Source organism: Leucopleurus acutus (genome assembly GCF_964270905.1).
Source record: "Leucopleurus acutus genome assembly, chromosome: 8".
In the NCBI taxonomy this organism is placed as follows: domain Eukaryota; kingdom Metazoa; phylum Chordata; class Mammalia; order Artiodactyla; family Delphinidae; genus Leucopleurus; species Leucopleurus acutus.
Window position 1 is genome coordinate 14,239,698 of NC_139151.1, and position 21,987 is coordinate 14,261,684.

General features: G+C 57.0%; 3 protein-coding genes across 3 annotated transcripts; 2 read left to right on the plus strand and 1 right to left on the minus strand.

Annotated features, from left to right (window-relative positions):
• Positions 1–8,807: 8,807 nt before the first annotated feature.
• On the plus strand, positions 8,808–13,465 carry MFRP (membrane frizzled-related protein; the record flags this gene model as incomplete). The annotated part of the gene is made up of 13 exons (XM_082843904.1): positions 8,808–8,861; positions 8,986–9,088; positions 9,201–9,314; positions 9,403–9,564; positions 9,698–9,911; positions 10,330–10,460; positions 10,586–10,711; positions 10,940–11,016; positions 11,382–11,530; positions 12,021–12,151; positions 12,297–12,428; positions 13,023–13,150; positions 13,241–13,465. The coding sequence occupies 13 exons, from the start codon at positions 8,808–8,810 to the stop codon at positions 13,463–13,465; spliced, it is 1,746 nt and encodes a 581-aa protein (XP_082700030.1).
• A 792-nt stretch (positions 13,466–14,257) lies between these two features.
• On the plus strand, positions 14,258–16,145 carry C1QTNF5 (C1q and TNF related 5). The gene is made up of 3 exons (XM_082844116.1): positions 14,258–14,373; positions 14,679–14,942; positions 15,270–16,145. The coding sequence occupies exons 2-3, from the start codon at positions 14,729–14,731 to the stop codon at positions 15,785–15,787; spliced, it is 732 nt and encodes a 243-aa protein (XP_082700242.1). The 5' UTR covers positions 14,258–14,373; positions 14,679–14,728; the 3' UTR covers positions 15,788–16,145.
• Positions 16,146–17,826: 1,681 nt separating this feature from the next.
• On the minus strand, positions 17,827–20,587 carry RNF26 (ring finger protein 26). Its single transcript, XM_082844343.1, has one exon. It carries the CDS (start codon positions 20,029–20,031, stop codon positions 18,730–18,732), a length of 1,302 nt encoding a protein of 433 aa, XP_082700469.1. The 5' UTR covers positions 20,032–20,587; the 3' UTR covers positions 17,827–18,729.
• Positions 20,588–21,987: the final 1,400 nt, after the last annotated feature.

Below are 21,987 nucleotides of genomic sequence, written 5' to 3' on the forward strand. Positions count from 1 at the left end.
AAGCTCCTCATCCGCTGGCCGCGGCTCCAGCCCCGGCCTCCCGGAGAGACAGCGTCCCCTGGAGCCTGCTGGGGAGGATCGCTGCCCGTCTTCACCGGCCCAGGAGCAAGAGAAACACCCATGAGCCAAGAGCCCTCTTAACGCTGCTAACTCCGGGGGGACAGATGAGGGGACGTCTTTGAAAAAAGCTGTTTTTGGTTTTTAAAAGCCCAGCTGTTTTTTTTAATTTACCGTAACTAAAGTTTTCAGACTGGAGATGCTGTCTTTCACACCTCTTCACAGCTGGGACGTTGTGCTGGTCATTTTTCTTTTTTTTTCCTTAATTCTTCAAAATACAGCTTTTCTCGTGCCAGCCCCCAGTGGTGCTAGGTGGGAGTTGGCCAGGCCCCAAGCACAGCCACAGTAGACCTGGGCTCTGACAGGTTTCTTGTTTGTTTTTTTAACGTTTTGGATGGAATCTAGTTGCCTCCAAGAATTGTGCCTTATAGCATTTGGGGACCAGGGGGTGACTGCCCCTCCCTGAAATATCCCTCAGCCTCTTCCCTTTTCCCCAGTGCCATGTTCAGAGCCGCCGGGGAGCCTCAGGGTCGCTGCCCGTAGCCCCTGGCTTGTTTTGCATTGCAGTGAGGTGAAGAGGAGAGCAGGTAAAGGAGATCTCTTCTGATAGTGTTATCAAGTTCTTCCCGCCAGCCTCCTCTAACCCAGTCCCGGGCTACTTCCCAGCTGTTGGAAGGATAGCAGGAGCCCCTTACCCTCGAGCTTCTCTCACCTTTAATTTATTCCTCCTTAACTTGCTGTTCCTCTCCGACCTTCCTGCCCCACACGCCCTTCTCAGAGCCTCCTGACGTAGGCCCTCTGGACCGAGTTTCTCAGGGATGCCCATGCCACCCCCAGCTCCAGCTCTTCTCGGCCTCGGTCTACAGTCCAACCTGGGAGCTGGAGCCTGGGTGTTTGGGGACATCTTGCCTCAGTTGTATGGTTCTTTCCCATGGGCTTGACTCTGCCCTAAGTAGTTGGGCAAAACTCTGTGCTGCCCCCTAGAAAACAGCTGTTCCGCACCAAGGCACGGAGGTCTGTGCGTGGAGCCCTCTGCACACCCACACGGCTGGGCCCCACCTGTGCCCCTCGGAGCCCAGAACTTTCCAGTGTTCCCAGGAAGCATCAGAAAAAGACACCCTGAGTCTAACTGGCCTGACACCCTTCTCCAGGGAAGACCTGTGAACCTGAGCCAAAGGGCTGGTGTACACTTGTTTACTGTGTAAGCAAGAGGAGAAGAATGTGTGATGTACAGTGGAACCTTGTACAGAATAAATAATAGCTTTGAGAAGTAAGTTGGTACGTGATGGAATCTTGATCTGGGACAGGTCTGAACCCAGGAAGCGCTCCTAGCCTATCAGTGGAGATAGCTTACTGCTGCAATCAGATTGTAGAGTCCAAGTTCTGGACAAAGTTAACTACCCACTTTTTAGCTTAAACTTCTCAATTCTGTAAAAAAAAAAAAAAAAAAAAGCTGGACTAGTACACATTTTGAACACTATTCCTTATCTGGATTCACTGGTACATTAACATTTTGCCACATTTGTTTATGTATACTTTATTCTTTGGGGCAAAACATTTACGGGCAAGGTGTCCTGTCACTTCTAAATACCTCAGTGTGCGTCTCCCATGTAACCACAACCCTGCAATACCTCAGTGTGCGTCTCCCACGTGACCACAACCCTGCAATACCTCAGTGTGCGTCTCCCACGTGACCACAACCCTGGCTTCACACCTAAGGAAATCAGCATGTCTAACGGACATCACTTTAAATGGACTGTCTGCTTTTTAACTGCTAGTAGGGGCACTCTGGTGGTTCTCTGCTGACGCACTTGGGTGCCTGTACAGACCTGTGACGAGCCAAGACAGGTCTCTCCAGCAGAGACTGAATACAGCAACGTTTGCTCTTAGAGCAGAGTGGCTATGCCTGGGTGTGGAGTGATCAAGGCTTGGTCCTCAATAAATTAAATGAAAGATCTCAACTTGCCCCACTAATACCTGGAAACAGCAGCCTTTACATTAAAGGTGTTGTTCTCTAAAATGGTGTTTTCAAGACATCACCAGATTTAACTCCTTGGAGGGAGGGCCTCGTTGGGGTCCCCAGGGACTTGGCTCCTTGAGTTTTCTCTCAGACTTGTTCAGATTTTCCATTTCTGCCACCAATCCCAGAACTTGGGAAACTTAAGTCACCACCAGTTGAGCTTAAAGTGTTTTATGGGGAATTTTCCTAACTGCCATCCGTGCTCCACACACTGAGAAATCAAGGCCTATCTCTCCTTCCCTTGCTTGTCACTCTCCCTCCCAGCGGCACCTGCTGTCACACTCACCTCCTGGGCTGAGACTGGAGGCGGCCATTTTCGGGGGGGGTGGCACTTCCCAGAAAGGATTGAAAATGAGAGTGACTCAAGCCTGAGGTTTCTCCCCGGCCTGCCCTGGAAGGGGCCCGATGCAAGAAAAATAATTTCCCCCAAACCACAAGTGAACAGGATCACCTTCAAGATGGAAACATGAGGCTTAGAGCAAAATGGATGGCTGAGCCTCAAATCAGTGTAAGGTGCTGTACCTCTCCTGTGACTAGTTCTTCACTGGAGGTAGAAGCCACCTGTGTGCTTTTGTTGTCTTCCACTGGGGAACAGACAGACTATAACTAACATCGAGGGTGGGGGCTCAGCCCCCCCCACCCCTGCTCCCAGCCCTCCTTTCTGTACTTGTGGTGCTTTCTCATCCCCATGGCAACAGGTCCTAGTGCTGCACAGATCCCCAAACACAACCTGTCCCCGTGTTTCCTTATCCATCAGCTTTGCCTCCTAGCAACTGGGATTTCTTCCCCCATTCCTTGCTGGCATCCCAACAGGCCTCTCCTTAGGGGTGGAGCTCTCCCTGCACCTGTTCTCGTGTGACCTTGAGCAAGAACCTCCCTCCCTCTGGGCCTTAGTGTCTCATCTGTGAATTAGGGAGATTGAACTAGAGGATCTCGAAGGTCTCAGCTCAAGTGTTATTCCAAGTCACTTTTTCCCTAAGTACAAGTCCTACGTTACCCTGATTCCACGTTAGAGAGTTTATACGTTTTAAAGTGATCAGTGCTCAGAAAATGCATACCACTTTCCGTAGGGGTCACCTTCTCCACCTTCTTACCTTGCCAGTGAGGACACGAGCTGTAAGGAAGCCTCGAGTCCACCAGCTCGTCGGTGGCGGGGGCAGGACGGAACCCAGGGATCTTGACTCCCCACGCAGATCTCTTTCCATCTGAGTACTCTTCCTTTTGGTCGAATAATTGACAGCATTTTGCAGGACATTCTGCAGCAAATTTCCCAACCCCGCGTCTATTATCAACTGAGCTGAACAGCAACGTAACCAGGGAACTCCCTGATTCTACACATGCACACACCCAAGGGCAAAACCAGCACTATCTGTCGCATACCTGGGCCCACACATCTCTGAGGGTCCCGTCCTTCACTGTTCTAGGGGCACAAACAAGCACCTGTGCAGGAGGCAGGAGACAGCGGGGTCCAAGCATTCCCAGTCCAAGCAAATTACTTAATCTCTCTGAGCCTCAGTTTCCGCCTCTGTAATCTGAGCATAACAAGAGCTACTCAGAGTTGTGAGTGTTCGGCACATAGTAGGTACTCAACGAATGTCTATTTCCCCCACCTCACCTCTATTTCCAGTACTGCACCATCAATGCTCCACTAAGATTCTCTTAGTTGGGTGATCCTCAGCAAATGCTGAGTTCCCCTGGCCTCTCAGGGTGCCTCTGACTTTTCAGGAATGCGAAGTAAGTACAGCATCGCCCAAACCCCACAGAGTTAGTGAGGCAGAGCCACTGGTTGGGCATTCCAAAGCCAAGGGCTGAGCTTTTCTGATTTCCTGATACTCGGTGTGACCTGCCCCTTGGAGACGGCAGTGGGTTGGCTGGGATGGAGCTGCAGTCATCCGGGCTCCTAGAGACTAAAGATCCAGGAACCAGAGGGTGAGAGTCAAGGGTAGGGGTGGCAATGAACAAGGAGAGGAGAGAGTATTTGACGGATCTCGGGAGGGTGGCGGGGAGTCAAGTCCTAATGCACATCTATAACGCTGGCCCTGGGAGCCAGCAAAAGGAAAGCATTCAGTTCAGAGCACAGGCCTGGACAAAGACAGGTAGGGTGGGTACAGTGTGCCAGGGACAAGGAAGAGGCTGGTCTGGCTGGAGTGGAGGGTTGGAGCTGGAGGGCCAGCAGGAGGGAGAGCTAGTGAGCCGGAGTCTAGAAGGTGATAGCTAACCTCAAGCTGGCCTTGCCCCTCCTGGTTATAAAGGGGCCACAGAGGGCTTCCCTGGTGGCACGATGGTTAAGAACCCGCCTGCCAATGCAGGAGACACAGGTTCGATCCCTGGTCCGGGAAGATCCCACATGCCGCGGAGCAATTAAGCCCGTGTGCCACAACTACCGAGCCTGCGCGCTAGAGCCCAGGAGCCACAACCACTGAAGCCCGCGTGCCTACAGCCTGTGCTCTACAACAAGAGAAGCCGCCACAATGAGAAGCCCACACACCGCAGTGAAGACCTAATGCAGCCAAAAATAAATAAATAAAACAAATAAATTAAAAAAAAAGGTCGGGGGGAGCCACAGATAGCCAGCCAGGCCAAGTTGCAAGGATCCAAGCTTGCAGGAACAAAAGCAAAAGCCCAGTGGAGCTTCCGGGGGTGTAGAAATCGCTTGAGCAAGAAAAGAGCTAACTTCCCTTTGCTTGTTAGTTTTATCCATAGCCGTCAGCAGGAAAGTCCATGTAAACGTCCCCACAGCAGCAAGAAAAGGGAGGGCTGGAGACACAGTGTCCCTGCAGGCAGTGGGGGAGATGGGGAGACCCCCGGAGAAGGAAGAGGCAAGAAGGCCGAGGCCCCGGGGCCTGCAAAGGAAGAAGAGGAAGCCCAAGAGGCAGCCAAGAATGAAGCAAGCAACCTGGAGCTCAATGGCCGCAGGCCTGAAACCTCCCAGGGCTTCACAGCCCAGGCGTCCTCTGCACACATAGCCTGCAGGAGTCCTTGCCCACAGTACCTCTCGCCCCCGCTATTCTACATGGTTTATAGAAAGAACATGGAAAATGTAAAAGAAAGGAAAGAAAAAAAAAGGGAGGGCTTCCCTGGTGGCGCAGTGGTTAAGAATCCGCCTGCCGATGCAGGGGACATGGGTTCGAGCTCTGGTCCGGGAAGATCCCACATGCCGCAGAGCAACTAAGCCCGTGCACCACAACTACTGAGCCTGTGCTCTAGAGCCTGCGAGCCACAACTACTGAGCCCGTGTGCCACAACTACTGAAGCCCACACACCTAGAGCCCATGCTCCACAGCAAGAGAAGCCACCACAATGGGAAGCCCACGCACTGCAACGAAGAGTAGCCCCTGCTCGTCACAACCAGAGAAGAGCCTGCATGCAACAACAAAGACCCAACACAGCCAAAAATAAAATGAAAGAAAGGAAAGGAAAGGGAAAGGGAAAGGGAAAGGGAAGGGAAGGGAAGAAAAGGAAAGGAAGACCAAAAGCTGAGAATCAGGAATCCAACAGACCCAGCTCTGAAACCCAGCCTGGTAACTGGTGCCTCAGTTACATCTGGAAAATGGGAACAAACACACCTCCCTGACCTTGGCTCCTAGGGCTGTTATGAGGGTCAAATGAGCTGATGAGCTGAGGGGTGTCTGTTCTATTTCTCTCATTGTCCCTTTACCGGTGCCATTCTCCTACCCTGACCTGGCCCCTGGCCTGGCTGACCTTCTCCCCTAGGAACACGTCCATGAAGCAGCCAGTCGCAAGGGCGCCTGTGCCGGCAGAGCCAGGGGTGTCGTGGAGGATGGCCATGGGCAATGGCAAAGCCAGAGAGAAGCTTCTGGCCCTCCCAGCCTCCCCCTTGCCTCCTTTCCACCACCTTCCCACAAACAGGGGCTGTTCTGAGACCCAGATCTGACCAAGCCACTCCCTGCTTAAAATGGGTTACAACCCAGCCTCCTTAGGCCCATAGTGCTAAGTATGCCCTCCTTTCTGGAATCCCTACCCAACCCCCAAATTCTACCTATTAAAATCTTTTTCAACTCTCTAACTTTAGACTAAATGCCCACCTCTTCCAAGAAGTCTCCCTGGCTGTTATAGCTATTAACATTTACCGTGTTAAAATCAGAATGGAAAGGAATTAAAATATTTTATTAATTTTTTTTATTATTATTATTCGGCCACACCACGCGGCATGTGGAATCTTAGTTCCCCGACCAGGGATTGAACCCACACCCCCTGCATTGGGAGCACAGAATCTTAACCACTGGACCGCCAGGGAAGTCCCTTTTCTTATTAATTTTTAAATAAATTTTAAAATAACAGCAAACCTTTTACATGCTAATATAAATAACATATAACAAAAAAAATTTTTTTTTAGGCCGTGCCGCATGGCTTGGCTTGTGAGATCTTAGTTCCCCGACCAGGGATCAAACCAGTGCTCTCTGCAGTGGAAGCATGGAATCTTAACCACTGGACCACCAGGGAAGTCCCTTTTTTTTTTTTTTTTCCCCCTGGTATGCGGGCCTCTCACTGTTGTGGCCTCTCCCGTTGCGGAGCACAGGCTCCGGACGCGCAGGCTCAGCGGCCATGGCTCACAGGCCCAGCTGCTCCGCGGCATGTGGGATCCTCCCGGACCGGGGCACGAACCCGTGTCCCCTGCATCAGCAGGTGGACTCTCAACCACTGCGCCACCAGGGAAGCCCCCATTTTTTTTAAAACTACATTTTCCAAAACAAAAAGAACTTAGTAAGAAGGATAACTTTGTTTTACATTTTTGCAAATCTCATTAACTGGATTCTCACCTCCTTCACATCATGCAGCCTCTGGAAACCACTCAAGAGGAAGGAAAGAAAGGGAGAAGGACAAATAACACCTACGTGTTATTATAGAAATACTTTTGACCTCTCAAACCCTCTAAAAGCAGTTCACATCTTAGGACCAAGGAAAGGCTTGTCCGCTAGACAAAAGCAGCCCCGGGCCCTCTAGGGGGTGAAAGGAGAGGAGCTGGGTGTTGAGGAGGATCTCCTGAGTGTGAAGAGAGCTGCCGCGGGGGATCGGGGATCGCAGAATCTGTCTCCTTTGTTTCTTCTCTCCCCACTGGGTTCTTCACTTAGTTCCCCTCTGTCACCAGCCTGCCTTAGGCCAGTGTAGAGTGAAAGATATGTGGGGCTTCCCTGGTGGAGCAGTGGTTAAAAATCCGCCTGCCAATGCAAGGGACATGGGTTTGAGCCCCGGTCCGGGAAGATCCCACATGCCGCGGTGCAACTAAGCCCATGCGCCACAACTACTGAGCCTGTGCTCTAGAGCCCATGAGCCACAGCTACTGAGCCTGAGTGCCACAACTACTGAAGCCTGCACGCCTAAAACCCGTGCTCCGCAACAGAGAAGCCACCGCAATGAGAATCCTGCGCACCGCAACTAGAGAAAGCCCATGAGCAGCAACGAAGACGCAACGCAGCCAAAAATAAATAAATAAATATTAAAAAAAAAAAAAAGACGTGTCAGAGAAAACATGCGCTTTGGATTTACCCAGCCCTGGGTTCAACTCTTTTCCCTGTATCTTGGGGAAGCTGATGTGACCTTGGGAAAGTCACTTAACCTCTCGGAGCCTTAGGCCATCATTTGTAAAATGGTTATGCTACCTCCCAGAGTGATTCAAGGAGAGAAACTGCACGTAGGACCTCTGGCCCAGGGCTTAATACGTAACAGACATTCTACAAACAGTAGCCAGAAATATTATGCTGCCTCCCCACCTCCTGCCCTACCCAACTCAGCGTGAGCACGGCTAACACAAAACAGATTAACAAGCCCTTTCCCTTCTCCCCGAGGACAGCTGCGCCAGGCTGGGATTTTCCGAGAGAACTTCGCTCCTGGAGAAAGAGAGTCACGGAGTGATGTAGTTTGCAGAGGGCAGGCTTTCTATCCTGCAACAGCAGATGGCACCGCCTGCCGGATTCCACAGCCCACCTGAAGGGCCAGCCCTGACCGAGCCGCCCAAGGCCTTGGGCAGCTTCACCTCCTCCACTGCCCTTTCTCCTACGGCCTGAGGCAGCCAACCCCTCAAGCTCCCCGACTCACGAGCAGCCCAGAAAGACTTATCTCCTTGTCCCAGGCACCCAGGTGCTTTAGGGGCACTTCCAAAGACCCAGCTTGGCTAATGCCTCGGTCGCCCTGATGGCCAGCAGCGATGGGCTGCTGGTCTGTCCAGGACCTTGAGGACTCACAGCCCTTGAAGCTGCCAAACCGTCACACCTGGCTTCGAAGGCTCCCTCATGCCTGTAAAACTGCCCCGCTGTCTCCCTTCCTTCCCAGCACCCCTCGGACACTCACTCGGCACCTCAGTGAGGTTAGGAGACGGGGTGGCCAGCTCCCCGGTCACACCCCCGACGGAGCACCGAGCTTCCTCCACGGGGTGTTCTCAGCCTGCGCCTTTAAGGACCGCTGCTCTGTGCCAGGGTCTCGACCTCGGCATCCTCAGCTGAGTTGGATTAAGGGACCATTTCATGCCGCTGCGAATTCCTTCTGCCTGCTGTCCCTTCCCCCACACAGAGACAGAATAGCCAGTAGCCAGAACCAGCCTGGAACCAGTCTGCCCAGGGCAGCGGGAGAGCTGGTCTAGCCTGGCAGCCCTCGTCCTCAGGGAGCGGAGCAGAGGCTGCCCCTTTGAGAGGCGGCCTCGGGGCAGGGAGCGGGCCCTCTGGGGTCTTGGGCTGTCGCAGGGACTCGAGAAAGCCATGCAGAGCCTAGAGCCATGAAGGACTGCTCAGACATCATCCTCTGCGTGGAGGCGACAGAGCTGAGCAAGGTAAGGGTCATACAGGACCACTCCCGCAAGACCCAGATGCCCACCTAGGGCTGGCAGTGCCCAGTGAACACACCTGCCAGGCAGTGCTGCCACCGGCCCTCAGCCCTCAAGTCTCTCCCTTCAGACTGAATTCTGCAATCCTGCTTTTGAGCCTGAATCAGGGCCACCTTGCCCCCTACCCAGCCTCCAGGAGGACGCCAGCTGCAGCACCCGAGCTCCCTGGCATGGTAACCATCTCACGGGGTGAGCGGGGTAGGACAGAAAGGCCCAGCGGCTAAGGGCTGTGTGAGAGATGCCCAAGCGAAAGGGCTCTCAAAAGCCCACCCCGCCTGCCCGCAGGTCGGCGTCCCCGAGGGCTGCAGCCTGACTGCCACTTCTCCTGGCTGTGTGTCCTCCTGCTGGCCAGCCTGCTGCTGTTGCTGCTGGGGCTGCTGGTGGCCATCATCCTGGCCCGTAAGTTCCCAAGGCCTCCATGAGTCTCCCATGCCCTGCAAGAGATCCAGCACCTCTGAATCCCACTCCCCCGTCTTCCCGCCTCCAGAACTGCAGGCTACAGCCGCGTCCGGGCCCTCCCATCATCCACTGCCTTCCCAAGGCCTCACCACCATTGGCTCCACCCCCAGTCCCATCCCCACCACCTCTCAGGCAACTGGGACCCCTAAAGGGCAACCGGAGGCAGGCGTGAGCCCCGCACCCCAATCGAGTGAGTACTACGGGGCAGATCTTCCTGGAGAAGGGCCCAAGACGGCAGGGGGGAGGGGAGGCCGGGAAGAGGCATCTTATAAAAACAAGTCTCTCTCCTTTTGACCTCTGAACTCTAACCTCCGTCCCTGCAGCCTGTGGGGGCCTCCTTCCTGGCCCAAGGGGCTTCTTCAGCAGCCCCAACTACCCAGACCCTTACCCACCCAACGCCCACTGCGTGTGGCATATCCAAGTGGCCGCAGACCATGCAATACAGCTCAAGATTGAAGCTCTCAGCGTGGAGAGTGTGGCCTCCTGTCTTTTTGATCGCTTGGAAATCTCCCCCGAGCCTGAAGGCCCCCTCCTCAGGTGGGTCCCTCTGCCCCCAGGAGATCCCATCCCCCTCCTGAACCACTGTCTGGAGGGCAGAACCAGGGAACTGCAGTGGGAAATTCTTGACTGGGAGGAAACGGAGAGGCTTGGCCTCTGGGCCCAGCTCTGCCACCATCTTGCTATATGACCTTGGGAAGGTCACTTCCCCTCTCTGACCTTGGTTTCCAAATCTGGAAATTGGAGCTCCCACATATCTTTCCCATGGATAAATGCCTCAAGAATGGACGTGCAGGAGCTAGGGAGGTCAGAGCTCTGCTGGAAATGAAAGGAACCTTTTGGACACATCGTCCCCAGGACGGGGCTTGAGGGAAGAGGACCGCAGGGCCCAGGCAGGCTCCACTCTGGCTGGCCCTGAGCTCTGAGCCTCCGTCACTCCCAATCTGGCTTCTTGCAGAGTGTGTGGGAGGGTGCCTCCCCCGACACTCAACACCAATGCCAGCCACCTCCGCGTGGCCTTCGTCTCCGACAGCAGCGTGGAAGGATCTGGCTTCCATGCCTGGTACCAGGCCGTGGCCCCCGGTCATGGTGAGTGTTTTCCCGCCAGGTCCCCAGCTACCTGTCAACTTCCGCTTCCCCCTCTCCAGCCACTCCCAGCCCTGCAAAAGGGGTAGAGATCCTAGGGGGTTCTGAATCCAGATGCCCGCCCCCAGGGAGCTGTGCCCACGATGAGTTCCCCTGCGACCAGCTCGTCTGCCTGCTACCCGACTCGGTGTGCGACGGCTTTGCCAGTTGCGCTGATGGCAGTGACGAGGCCAACTGCAGCGCCAAGTTCTCGGGTATGGGCCCGGCCAGCCTCAGGGCGGGTACTGTCCTCAGGCATCTGATCCAGGTTCAGGCTGGCCTCCCCAGGCCTGGCCCAGCTCCAAACCTGCCTGGTCATTCTTCTGGCCCAGAACTTGTCTCCCCACAGGCACAGCCAAAACTCTTCGCTGCCATCCCTGCTGGCCCTACTGGGCGAAGGCACAGACCCTGGCAAACTCATGAGCCCCTCCTCCTCTCTACAGGGTGTGGGGGGAACCTGACTGGGCTCCAGGGCACTTTCTCTGCTCCCAGCTACCTGCAGCAGTACCCTCACCAACAGGTAAGCCAGCGCTCCATAGGGAGGGTGGTGCAGCCCACGTGGGCACACCTGAGCGTCCGGGTTAGTGCGATTGAGAACAGCATGGCAGATGCTGCCTTGTACTTGGGAAGGTCAGAGATCAAGCAGGCAGGAAGAGAACAGTATTAAGTGCTTACTAGGTATCCATGTTCCCATGCTGGGTAAGCTTATCTCTGAGACCAGATAAGTTAAAGGCCCTTCCTGATGATGCGAGCAGTGTGGGCAGGGCCCACCCACTCCCTACCCAGCCTGCAGCAGGGGGAAGCCCATCTGGAGCTCAAGCCTGGAGGCCCCGATTGGGACAGAAGAAGGAACCCATAAATTACTCCACCTGTGCCCTCCCCCAGCTTTGCACCTGGCACATCTCGGTGCCCACTGGACATGGCGTCGAACTGCTGTTCCACAACTTCAGCCTGGAAGCTCAGGACGAGTGCAAGTTTGACTACGTGGAAGTGTATGAGACCCACAACTCAGGGGCCCTCAGCCTCCTGGGCAGGTACTGGCGGAGCCAGCGGGGAGGAGCTGAGGATAAACCCCATCCTCCAGAGTCCGAGGTCAAGGCTTCCTACAAACCGGCCCACACACGCACTAGCTTCATTGTCTTCTCCTGCGCCAAGCTGGAGGTCCCCGCACTGTCACCCTGAAAAAGGCTCGTCCTTCCTCACCTTCGTACCTGTCCCTCTCACCTTTGCTCCTTACATCACCTCCTCCAGGAGGCTCTCCCCGTCCCAGCTCTCCCACCTGCCCGGTCTATTTATAGCTTCCCCCAGAACCCTCACTGATTTTCCCCAGGTCGAAGGGGCTCCAGTTCAAGCAGTTTGTTTCGTTTGTTTGGTACTTTGTCTCCTGAACATGTGTGTCTTCCTCACCAGTCCCATGAGTCAGTGACTATGCCTCCCATCCCCTCTGGCATCGCCCAGAGCACCCAGCTCCGTGCCGCGTCTGCAGGGGGGCCCCGTGCCAGGACTGCTGTCTGCTTTGGGCAGGTTCTGTGGAGCAGAGCCGCCTCCGCGCCTCATCTCCTCACACCACCAGCTGGCTGTGCTCTTTAGGACAGACCATGGCATCAACATCGGGGGCTTCTCGGCCACCTACCGGGCCCTCAATGCCACAGAGAGTAGGTGGCCCTGGGCGAGTGAGTGTGGGCAGTGGAGGCACCTCCAGGAGAACAGGGAAGGGCTCTGGACCCTGGTCAGGGCACTGTGAAGGCAGTGGGGGTACAGGCATGTCCCAGGGCACTGCCATGCCCCCTGTGCCTGCAGACCCCTGTGGGCCCGGAGAGTTCTCCTGCCGGGATGGAGGGTGTAAGAATCTGCAGTGGATGTGTGGCATGTGGAGAGACTGCACAGAGAGCAGCGATGACAACTGCAGCATCCCCTTGCTCCCACCCCCAGGTGAGGAGCCTGCCCCAGGGCACCGCAAGGGGGGCTGGCAGGCCTGAGCGGGCTGGGTGCCCATCCCTAGAAACCCACTGGCACGTGTCATAACAGCCATCCCTATCTTCCCTGATGGGGTGGGGGGCCCACTAGCCTGACTCTGGACCACTCCACCAAATACTGGAGGGATTCTCCCCCAGGAGTGGCAAGGGTACTTAGTGTCACCCCCGAGGGAAATGGGAATCTGGGAGTTGATGGTTGAGGCTTCAAGAGCCCATCCAGCTTTGTCACACAGAGAGGCCCTCTCCAGGGCCCACCTCGGAGATGGGGGGAGAGCGGGGGAGCTCCTTCCAGATGCCCTGGTCCTGCCGATGCTGGTACCCCTAGCTCCCTGAGATCATAGACGTGCCTGCATGATGCCCAGGGCTGGCGAATGATGCTTGGAGTAGGCTCTCAAGGAAAACAGGAATCCTCGACATGGATAAAGCATCTCTGTGTGTTATCTCCTTTGATTCTCCCCATCTGACCCATAGGGAGCGCTTAGGTGACTTGTCCCAGCTCACACAGCCACTGAGTATTCCTCAGAGTGACCCTCCCCTCCCACCCCTGCAGAGCTGGCCTGTGAACCTGTCCAGGTGGAGATGTGCATCGGTCTGAGCTACAACACCACGGCTTTCCCTAACATCTGGGTGGGCATGGCCACCCAGGAGGAGGTGGTGGAGGTCCTCAGAGGTTACAAGGTGCTCCAGGGAGAGATAAGGAGGAACCCCCAGGGAGGGGAGGGACCTGGGGGAGCAGGGTGCCTGAGGGCTGGTCTCCTCCTTCCACAGAGCCTGACAAGCCTGCCCTGCTACCAGAATTTCCGGAGGCTCCTTTGTGGGCTACTTGTGCCCCACTGCACCCCGCTAGGCAGTGTCCTTCCCCCTTGCCGCTCTGTCTGCCAGGAGGCAGAGCGCCAGTGCCAGTCTGGTCTGGCACTACTGGGCACCCCCTGGCCCTTTAACTGCAACAGGCTGCCTGAGGCAGCTGGCTTGGAGGCTTGTGCCCAGCCCTGACCCTGAGGCGGGCCCCTGCCCTCTGCTGCCCAGCCTCCTTTGCCTACCAGGGTGGGCAAGCAGGGGAGCAAAGGAAGGGGACCAGCATGGGACTCTGCCCATCCCCTCTGGGTCCTCCCAGGGAGGGGAAGAGGAGTCCTCAGCGGGGCTAACGGGACCCTCCCACCCTGCCAGATCCTTCCCTGTCCTTTTATTTGCCCCAGCTGCTGCAAACAGCTGGCCTGACTCCACACTGTACCAGTGATCATCTAGATTGCTTCCCACCCAAGCCTCTGACCCCAATTTCCCACCTTCTACCTTCCTCATCTCCATCTGCTTTTTCAGGCTCTCTACCATCCTCTTTCTCACTTTTTCATTTATTCCAAAAAAAAATGTATCCAGTGCCTAGTCATGTGGCAGCCCCTATTCTGAGCCCTGGGGATCCAGTTGTCTACTGCTTCTAGAACCGTCCACCCTCGGTTCTCAGCTTCTATTTCTCCTGGACTAGAGTGTTGTCTTTGATCTCCGTCGTGGCACCATCTCTCCTTCCAGCTCCTTGGAGCTGCAGATGCCCTGAGCGTCTGTTTCTCATGGTTCTGCCTCTCTGCGCCCGCCTCAAATCTCTCCCTCCTTTCTCCACCAAACTTTGGCCGGCCGCCGGGCGACACCACGAGTTATTTCCCTGCTATTTCCCGGCCCGGGCTCTTGGCCCCCGAACAACTGGTTTCCTCTTGGAGTCTGGGAGGAGCAGAGCAGAGCCGGCAAGGAACGAACCGGGACCAGGGGGACGCCTAGGACAGGGGGCGCCTGGCTAGAGAGAAGCGCAGGGAAGGAAGGTAGCAAGCAGGAGTCAACTGGAGGGTCCGGAGTAGCGAGAGACCCGAAGGAGGCCACAGAGAGAGCGAGCAGCCCCGGGAGCCGGGAGGGGGGTGAGTCTGGTCGCGAAGGGCGGGGGGGGGGGGGGGGGGGGGCGGGGAAATGGGGATGGGGGAGGGGACTGTGGGAAAGACTGGGCGCCGGCCCGGGGTGGTGGTGGGGAGAGGGCCGGCCTCTCCTTCCCCCTGCGCAGTGCTCTCGGGGTTCTTGGGTCTAGGGGCGCCCCATTCTTCGTCCCCTCGAGGCCACTCAGCCTCACTCAGGGACATGGCAGTGGGGTGGAGACCGAGCCGGCTGCGCCGGGGCGGGGACCGAGGCAGGTCCCAGGATTCTGGGTCCCGACTCCTGTCCTGCCCAGCCCACAGACGACCAGAGGCCCGCGGCGTCCGGGCTCCGCGTGCCAGCGCCATGAGGACGCTCCTCGCTCTGCTGCTCCTGGGCTTGGCGGCTGGCTCGCCCCCACTGGACGACAACAAGATCCCCAGCCTGTGCCCGGGGCACCCCGGCCTCCCCGGCACGCCGGGCCACCATGGCAGCCAGGGTCTGCCCGGCCGCGACGGCCGCGACGGCCGCGACGGCGCGCCCGGCGCTCCGGGAGAGAAAGGCGAGGGCGGGAGGCCGGGTAAGAAGCGCCTCCGCTGGGAGGCTGGTAAGAGTGCGGCCCCTCTCCTGCTCCCGGGGGGCCGGGGATCGGGGTTGCCGCTAGGGGACGCCGCTCCCGTCCCCGTCCGACCCGGCCGGAGCCGGGAGAGGGGGACTCAGCTGCGGGAGCCAGAACCCCTGGGACCCTCAGATCTGCCCCAAGGCCTGCAGGAAGCGTGGAGCGGGTCCTGGGGCGCAGGGCGGCCCCGCCCGGGAAGGGGCAGCTGGGAGGCTGAGGGAGGATGCTGGAGGCCCGCAGCGGGCGCGCCCTAACTGCTCCGCTTTCCCCCCACCCCCACCCCTGCAGGCCTCCCGGGGCCGCGTGGGGAGCCCGGGCCGCGAGGAGAAGCAGGCCCCGTGGGGGCGGCCGGGCCGGCAGGCGAGTGCTCGGTGCCTCCGCGCTCCGCCTTCAGTGCCAAGCGCTCAGAGAGCCGGGTGCCCCCGCCGTCGGACGCGCCCCTACCCTTCGACCGCGTGCTGGTGAATGAGCAGGGACATTACGACGCCGTCACCGGCAAGTTCACCTGCCACGTGCCCGGGGTCTACTACTTCGCCGTCCACGCCACCGTCTACCGGGCTAGCCTGCAGTTCGATCTGGTCAAGAATGGAGAGTCCATCGCCTCTTTCTTCCAGTTCTTCGGGGGGTGGCCCAAGCCAGCCTCGCTCTCCGGGGGCACCATGGTGAGGCTGGAGCCCAAAGACCAGGTGTGGGTACAGGTGGGCGTGGGTGACTATATTGGCATCTACGCCAGCATCAAGACAGACAGCACCTTCTCTGGATTTCTAGTGTATTCTGACTGGCACAACTCCCCAGTCTTCGCTTGATGCCCACTGGAAAGTGAGCGCACGCTGTCTCGCTCGAAGGGCAGGAGGGCATGACACTGACAGCCACATCATCCAGGAGGGCTGGCCCCCCTGGAATGTTGTGAATGACCGTGGAGGTGGGGTGGGGGCCTCTCCGTTCTGCTGCAGGCAGGGGATGGGGACAGAGGCTGAGATCAGGGCTGGCAGCACGGGGCAGTGGCTGGATTTCTGCCCTAGACCAAAGGAGTGCTGGCAGGCAGCGTGCTGGCGGTGTGCTGGCAGATGGGAGTCCCCGCAGTTGCTCTGGCCCAGGACCCCAAGGTGGGGTGCTCCCTTCCCAGTCCTCTGCTTCTCTGGGTCTTCCCTCATCCCTCCTGCTCCTGGGCCCTTTTCTCAGAGATCATTCAATAAATCTTAAAACAACAACAACAAAAACCCTCTTACTGGCTTCAGCCTTTCTTCTTTACTGGTGGGGATGCCCTGATTCTGAGAATGGGGAGAAGAGGGAGGACGGTGGGTGGAGAGGGTGCTCAGGCAGAAGGGAGGGCTCTTGGGCTGGATGGAGCTATGGGCCAGGAGATACAGGAAGCAGGCCCAGGTGAAGGACAGGCCGCTCCACAGACCTGCTGGGTAAGCGGTGGAGGTTGTGAACAGGAGCCCCTGCTGAGGAGGGTGTCCTGGTGTCAGACTTTGGCCACCCAGAAGGAGGAGCCCTTTTTCTAACTCAGAGATGTCATATGAACTGGGTGGGACTTCACCACACACATCCCTGCCCTGACCAACAGAAAGGAAGCCAGGATTTTCATTCATGGCTGCTCTGGCTACTTGCCTGGTCCCTAGATGACTGGAAAGCTTCTCTGTCCCCCATGCCAGGGGAGTGGAGTGTCCCTGGGTGTCTAGAGATGTCATCTTGGAGATGGCCACGAGGGGGCAGCCCAGTTCCAGGATGCAGCAATGACCCTAGGTAGCCGAGCTCCTGACTGCTAAGGTGGTTAGGGGGAGGAAGGGTATTGAGCTCCGCCAGCGGGATTCCAGATGGGGGTGGAGGAAAAAGGGGTCATTTGCTCCCAGCTCAGGAAGTTTATCTTCTCTCATAAAATGTTTATCCTCACATTAAACAGAGACTGGAAGGAACCAAGCCTCCCCTTGCTCAGCTCCCTCTCCAGGGTTGGGGGAAGGGGGAAAAAGAGCCCTTCCTCAGGCCTCCCAACTCCAAGGTGCATGTGGGGAGCAGTCTCTCGCTGAACCGGGCCACACCGCTCGGTCTGAGGCTCGCCGCGAAGCCCCTCCAAGGTTCCTCTCCCTGCCCCACCCCCGACCCGATGGCTAACAAACCCGGGCTGGCCCGCCCACATCAGCTCAGGCTCTCAACCCAAGAGAAAGTGGAGGGGCCTCTCCTCGGGGTTTCTTCCCAGCTACCGCTTTCCCCTCCCCCACTCCCTTCCAGAAGGCTGTCCCTGGCACCATGCTCCTAGATTTAACATACAATTATGGGGTAGTGTCCCCCCGGCCTTGCAGGTCATGTGAGGATGGATATGACCAATGGCGACTGGACCCAGTGAGCTAGAGACAGGCCTCCCAGCTGTCCACCAGGAGGCCCCACAGCCATACTCCAGCCCATCACAGCGCCATTCTATGCCAAGAGTCACAACGACAAGCACCAACTCCTCCAGGGATCTGAGGGCAGGTCGGACTCCAGGCAGTAGGAACCCCAAGTTCCCTCCTGGGAAGAGTGGCACCAGAGGAAAAGCTGGGAGGGCTGACCCAAAGGGTGAGCAAGTTCGCACTGCTCTCCCCTAGGGCTAATTCTGGAAAGACAGAAAAGATGAGAGCTTTCCAAAAGCTGTGCACGTGAGGGCACAAATCAGACAGGGTGAAAGCAAAGCCAGCCACACCTGGCAGGGGCTCTCCCCAAGGCACCCTATCTTATCTCTCTGCCAGGTCCCCCACCAACCACACTTGTGACTCCGGCAGGACCGAAGGACCCTGCTGCAGCATCCGTCACCCTAACCGACGGCTCGCCCTTGCAAGGATGCACACAGAGGCCGTCAGAGCTGTAACAGAACTTCATTCATTGGATCCTGGGCCAGACAGACACCTCAAGGACCTGCATGCCTCTCGGCCCTGGCCCCTTCTGTACTTGGACCCTAGTGAAATGTGCACAGTCTGCCCTCCCCGATGCCAGGGAGAGACGAACAGAAGGGGAATGCCTTCTCACTCTGCGATGTGGGGAGTGAAAGGGATAGGAGTAGAAATCTGGCTATCCCCCTGCAGTTCCCAGTGGTGCTGGGGTGTCAGAGGGCACATGGTCCCAAAGCCAGGTGCAAACACACACACACCTGGGGGTTAATTCTCATCCCAGCTGTTGGGTCAGGTCAGAAGGGAGCCTCATAAGATCATGACTGGTAGAAGGAGCTCTAAGGGCACCTGAGAGACACCACCCCCAAAGCCTGCCAGAGTACAGGGGCTCCAGCTGAAAGCAAATGTTCAAGATCATTCCAAGGCCCTTGAGTTGCCACAACACCCAAATGACACTGATGTGTGTGGCTGCAGAAGCGGGGGAGGAAGTGGGAAGGGAGCAGGGAGAGAACCTGCAAATCCCCAACAGAACAACCAGAAGCGGAGAGGGGGAGCCCCACACGCGGGTATCTGGGTGGGCCCTGGCAAGGTGGAGGGGAGTCCACAGAGAACTGTCTCAGGGCCTCGCGGAGTGACACACTCACCACCCTCGGCATCCCTGGGACCCACTGGGTAAGGATAAGCTGTTACCCTGCCCCCAGCCAAGCCACCGTCTTCCAGAGTTTCCCATCTCCATGTCCTGGACGTATGGCTCCGAGGCTCGGCAGGACGGCCATAGCGGCAGGAGGGGCTTCAGGCTGGGACCCAGAGATCAGGTGTGAATGCTGTCCTAGCGCAGGTGGCTGTGTGGAGCGTGGAGGGATGGGCAGGCGGGGAGGGAGTCTTCAGAGGTAGACGTTGAGGGTCTGCAGGATGCCCCGGCGGCACAGTGGGCAGTTGCGGTGGTAGACAGGGTGGCGCATCAGGATCTCAGTGCAGGCCTGGCAGAGGCACAGGTGCCGACAAGGCAGAAGCAGCACCGTCTTGCTCTGGTCCTGGCAGATGACGCACTTCTTCCGCTCCTCTTGCTCCTTCAGCAATTTCCATGGGTCTTGCCCAGCTACAGGCTCCTCCACATTGAGCCTCTCCCGGCCCCGGGCAGCTGTCACTCTGGCCATCCTGACCTCCTCTTCTTCTGCCTCTGATCTGGGCCCAGCTTCAGGAAGAGCGTCCTGTCGCCAGGTCCTGGCTGAGGGCACCCTCCTAGGGCCACCCTGGGGGGCCCCAGGGGCCCCTCCCCGGTTAGGCCAGCTCGCCAGCTGCAGGCTACGGCTCCAGACTCGGCGCCAGGTCTCCAAGCCCAGTGCTAAGCGAGAGAGCCGCACAACATCCTCTCTGAGCCGGTGGTAGGATGGCCGGGCATGGAGCTGACTGAGCGCCTGGGCGGCCAGCCTCAGGGTGAGGTCCGGGTGCAACAGAGTCACTGTCACTGCCAGCACGCAAGCCAGCAGCACCAGGCCAGTGACATTGACAAGCACAAAGCTGGCCAGGAGGCGGGCAGCGGAGGCCAAGAGCTCCAGTACCAGTTGGCAGGGGGTCCAGAGAAGGATGGACATGGCCACAGCACTGCTGGAAATGTGGGCTAGGAAAGCAGCCACTACATCCGTCATCCTCCACAGCGGTCCCATCACTGCATCCCACAGGGCCAGCACCAGGGAGAAGAGGTTCTGAGTGCCAATAAGGCAGATGTTGACCAGGCTATTGATCACATAGGCCACCAGGCTCATGGTGATGGCACAGATGTCACAGACCTGGCGCAGCAAAGCATGGCCATTGGAGACCATATTGAGGACACCCCGGTGCAAGATCTCCCGGCTCCTAAGCGCCCCGTGGGAGGCCAGGTGCCCCAGGAGCTTTAAGCTCTCCAGGCCAGAACAGCAGCTGTATAGTACGGTACACAAGGCCTGAAAGCCCCCAAAGGTGAAGGGAACCACGGCTTCGATGAAGGCCAGCAGTGACAGCAAGGCTCCACGGCCCAAGTGCAGAAGACTAGTCAGTACCGTATGTGGCAGGTTGTAGATGAAGGCCAGGAGCCAGGCCAGGGAAGCCAGGAGGGAGGACACCAGCAGGAAGTTGAGGTCCAACACCAAGGTCAGCACATCCAGCAACAGGCCCACCCCATTCACTACCAGGTACACAGCCTCCATGATAGGGCTATGGGGGTTAGTCCAAAAGGAAGTCTGGCTCCCGGTTGAGGGGGGTGTCAGGGCTGTCAATATTTGGGGGAAGGAGGAGGTCGGGGATTAATTTGGAAGGGAAGTGAGCAGTCTCCAATACAGGGAGAATCTGAGGAAGAAGTGGGTTAGAAGGAAGTGGAGTCTCAATGGAGGGAAAGGGGGCCAGATGCCGGTCCGGGAGCCCCAAAGGCGGGCTCTTTGGGAGGAAATAGCCCAAACATCTCTAGAGTGGAGGTGATCCCGGGCTGGAGGAGAAACCTCAGCTTTGGAGGCCTGGTGGTGGCATACCACGGCCAGGCAATGGGTCAGACCGAGAGGAGACCGGGAACGGAAGGGATCGGGCCAGGCCGGGGCCGGGTGGGGGCGGCGCAGGCTGGGCGCGGGCTCGCGGTCCAGCTACGCAGGTGCCTCTGTCCCCGCCCGGCCCCCGTCCTCTGGGCTCGCGGCGCTTCGCGCCCAAGGGAGCAGCGGGGAAGGGAACGAGCCTCAGCAAACCCCAGGCGCGGCCTCTACTCCGCTGGGCGCCGCCATCTTGTGTGCTACCGGGTGGGGCAAAAGGCGTAACAAGGAGGGAGGGACGACGAACTCTGACCAATCGGTGAGGCCCAAGCGCAGGCAACATCGAGCACTCATTGGTCCGTTTGAACGGCGCCCAAACATATTTAGTACTTTAAGGGGTGGGGGGGAAAACAGATTGAAATCCCCGCCCCCTTGAGGCGAGGATTGGTCAATTGAAGGGCAGAGGTGAACTTGCCCCCCCTAGCCCCGCCCCCTAAAGGAGCAGGACTTTGGACTGGGATAATGTGGGCGCTGTTCTTTTCACTTGGCCTCCAGCCTTGATTTGTTTAGGTGCGGGTTGGCGGTCACTGCCTCTGAGCTGGGCTCTAAGATTGCACCGCCTCCGCAGCCTCAGACTCAGTCGTTCGTCCTCCTCCATTCATCCATTTATTCCATCGTTTATTGAGCCTGCTACAAATGCAAATGAGGATTTGTATTTGTACAAATGAGGATACAAAAAATGTTTAAGACGTGCCTGCTCACAAGTAGTTCAAGGGGAAACAGATTGTGATAGGGGATTCCCAAGGTGCTATTTCCAAACTGTTTCCTCAAGCTCTATCACGTTTTCTCAGCATCCTCAGGAGATTACCTCATTGTCAGTGAGAAAAGGAGGTCACATGCCGGAAATAGCTCACCCTCCTAGCACAGGCCCTACTAATTTGTTTACTTGAACGCTCTAGTTAGATATCTGCCTGGGCACCCTTAGTAGGCTCCTCAAAAATTTACCCTCTTCTTTAATATTCAAATAATATTCAAAATATCTAAGATCCTATCCCAAGTATATTGGGAAGCCTAGTGTTCTCTACTAAGCCCAAGGATACTTGGAGGTCTTATCCTTCCCCTGGCCTCCATTGCTTTAATTTCCTGCTTGCATTTGTCGACTTAAAAAAAAAAAAAGCAAAACATGAGAGTCGTGAGTTAAGATTTATTTGGGGTGAAATGAGGACTATAGCCCAGGAGACAGCCTCTGGGATAGTTCTGAGGAACTACTCTGAAGAGGTAAGGGGAGAGGTGAATATATGTGTAATTTTGGTAAGGGGGGCATACGTGCAATTCAGCACACATTTTGGCAGAAGGTTGCTGCTGGTCACAAGGAGCAGATGTCTCCGTTAATGATTTAAGTGCTTTTCTAGATGTGAGAAGATGCAAGAATTTGGGCTCGTAGAATCTTCTCCTGAAAATAACTATCTGAAGGCCTGTTCTGCCAGTTTTTCCCAGAGCACAGAGTGCCTCATTCCTGACCTCTGCCCTGAACTCCTTTCAGGGGATGTTGAAGGTCAGTGACTATGGTGGCTAGTGACAGTTTTTAGTTAGCACATTGAATTCTTCATCTCCACTCTGGCCTGGACTGCTGAAAGTGTCTGTCTC

Coding starts and splice junctions, on each gene's coding strand:
- C1QTNF5 (XM_082844116.1), top strand. CDS start 14,729: ATGAGGACGCTCCTCGCTCTGCTGCTCCTGGGCTTGGCGGCTGGCTCG. Junction 14,943..15,269: donor AGGCGAGGGCGGGAGGCCGG/GTAAGAAGCGCC, acceptor CCACCCCTGCAG/GCCTCCCGGGGCCGCGTGGG.
- RNF26 (XM_082844343.1), bottom strand. CDS start 20,031: ATGGAGGCTGTGTACCTGGTAGTGAATGGGGTGGGCCTGTTGCTGGAT.